At 38.2% G+C, this 2165-nt stretch overlaps 1 protein-coding gene across 1 annotated transcript; it reads right to left on the reverse strand.

Annotated features, from left to right (window-relative positions):
• Positions 1-863: 863 nt before the first annotated feature.
• Positions 864-1394, reverse strand: LOC149947916 (uncharacterized protein F54H12.2-like). Its single transcript, XM_090170989.1, has one exon. It carries the CDS (start codon positions 1392-1394, stop codon positions 864-866), a length of 531 nt encoding a protein of 176 aa, XP_090027115.1.
• Between the last annotated feature and the right edge of the window lie 771 nt (positions 1395-2165).

The following is a 2165-nucleotide window of genomic DNA, read 5'->3' on the forward strand; positions in this document are numbered from 1 at the left end:
AGGGAAGACTCCTCTGAACAAATATTTGGTATACGGGTCATTCTTGAGTATGATTTCAAGTTGTTGCGAGTCCATTATGAACTTTGGTCATACAAAACTGCTCTGCTCTTGTCGATCTCGACCAAAGATTGATATTCGGAATAGTAAATCACGCTAACTGTTGACGGCAATGATTCTCCGAATATTAATTCGAGACGAACGCTCCCGTTCTTTACCAGGTTGAAACAGTCAGTTGAACTTCCATTGAGGTCGGGAGTTAAGTCGAATACGAATAGTGCGTTTCCATTGGCGAATTCATCACGGTCGATTAAATTTCCTTCATCAATATTCCATTGACCAGTTTGAAGAAACAGATTAGCGTATGATCGCATAAACAACTTATCTTTGAAATTTGTGTTTAATGGTTTGGCCGGGACACTACTACCATCAAGGTATAGGGCGATTTGAGTTAACGAAAAATTTTTAAAGTTAAAAGGTGACATTTTGTAGTCTCCCAAATACGCATTCTGGTCTACAAATCCGATCACCACCTTACTCGGTATTTGACCATTATATAAGTTGTCTTTGACGCATATTTTGTTGCCTTGGGAAATTGAAAATGAATTACATTCCGTACGGGTGATAGGATATTTCATTGTTGCCAGTTCCAAAGTTTTAGCGTGGGATAACATAATCTCTGGCGTCAATCTAACTTTTCTGACAAAATGACTTTGCATTTTTTCACCGTCTGTGTGTAAACAAAACTCGTTTGAGCTTTTGATAAACTTGAAATTTAGATCTATCAGGTTAGGAATAAATCGATTTTGTTGACAAATATCGGCTCGTACAACTCCTATCATGTCAATAACACCTTCTTGGGCAAATTATGCACGTTTCTTAAATCCGTCGTTTTTGGAAATTTCGTCAAATTTCCCAGCTTTGTCTTTATAGAATAGAGACGCGGCTAAGAAACTTTCCTTGGCTGGCCCACCATATGTCAAGAGCGTTTGAATCATACTCTTGTAAGGATACTGTTGAGGGCATGATGTAACTGATCTGTCACCTAATGATACGTGAACTTCACAAAAGAGACTATGTAAAAACAAATTTTCCGGACCAACTTTGTCCGCAGGAGTTGTGGTTTTAGATACAGCGTCGTAAATATCGGGTTTTGGTAGAGTTCCATCTGCTTTCACAATTTTCACTTGAACTTGAAGTAAAGTATTTTTCAAATCAATGTAAGTCTCCGAGTTTCCAGCGATATTAAAGATAATTGCTTGGTTTTCATTTATATTCGATGTTGGATTATATTCAACCCATTGACTTCCTATTATACCAGTTTGAGTATAAGGTACGTGAAATAAATCAAGTTCCGAGCTAATGCTGTTCTGCGAACTGGGGTGAGCTAGAGACATTGTTCAATGATGATGATTACGAGAATATATCAGACTGAAGCAGAGAACGTCTTTTCTTCTTCCTGGTTCGAACTGAACTGATGATGGGAGACGTTTTACGTTTCCTTTTACGTCCATTTCCACTAAGTTTACTCACTGCTTCGGCGGCTCTTCTTAAGGTTTCTTTCCCCCGAGATTTTAACGCATCTTTAATAGACACACCACTCGAGACGTCGGAAGCAATTTTTGCTCCGGTATTTAAAAATTTTCGACCAAGGAATGTGGCACCCTTTTTGAGTAAAGGCATGGCCGACCGAAATGCCGAGGCTAATATATTTCCAAGACCATATCCTCTTTGCACGGCTACTCAACGGTATACCGGAATTGATCCGTGTCCAATTTGATTTAAGTAATAGTTATTATAATCGTTTACAGAAACATGATCCAGATTACGTGGAGACATGTTTCTCCTTTGACCCGCTAACCACAAATGAACAGAAGAAAGATTTTACACCTGATTTTATAGATAAGTCCATGTTCTTCGGGGTCTAAAATGAAGAGTGACGTGAACTTTTCCTCGTTCGAAATGTACAGGCTGACCCATTTCACTCATAATATTAATTTCAATGGTTTGAAAATTGTTATGCGCAATAGGCATATAATGTGGTCGTGAAAACTCTTTCTCAACAGTATCTCCGTCTTTTCCTTGAATACTTATAATACGTAATAAGGGAACATCTGAATCTCCAACCGATCGACTTTGTATAATGTCCGAGTATATGAACAGAGAAT

The sequence above is a fragment of the Leiobunum rupestre genome, chromosome 4 (genome assembly GCF_980474605.1).
Source record: "Leiobunum rupestre chromosome 4, qqLeiRupe1.1.hap1, whole genome shotgun sequence".
NCBI lineage: Eukaryota > Metazoa > Arthropoda > Arachnida > Opiliones > Sclerosomatidae > Leiobunum > Leiobunum rupestre.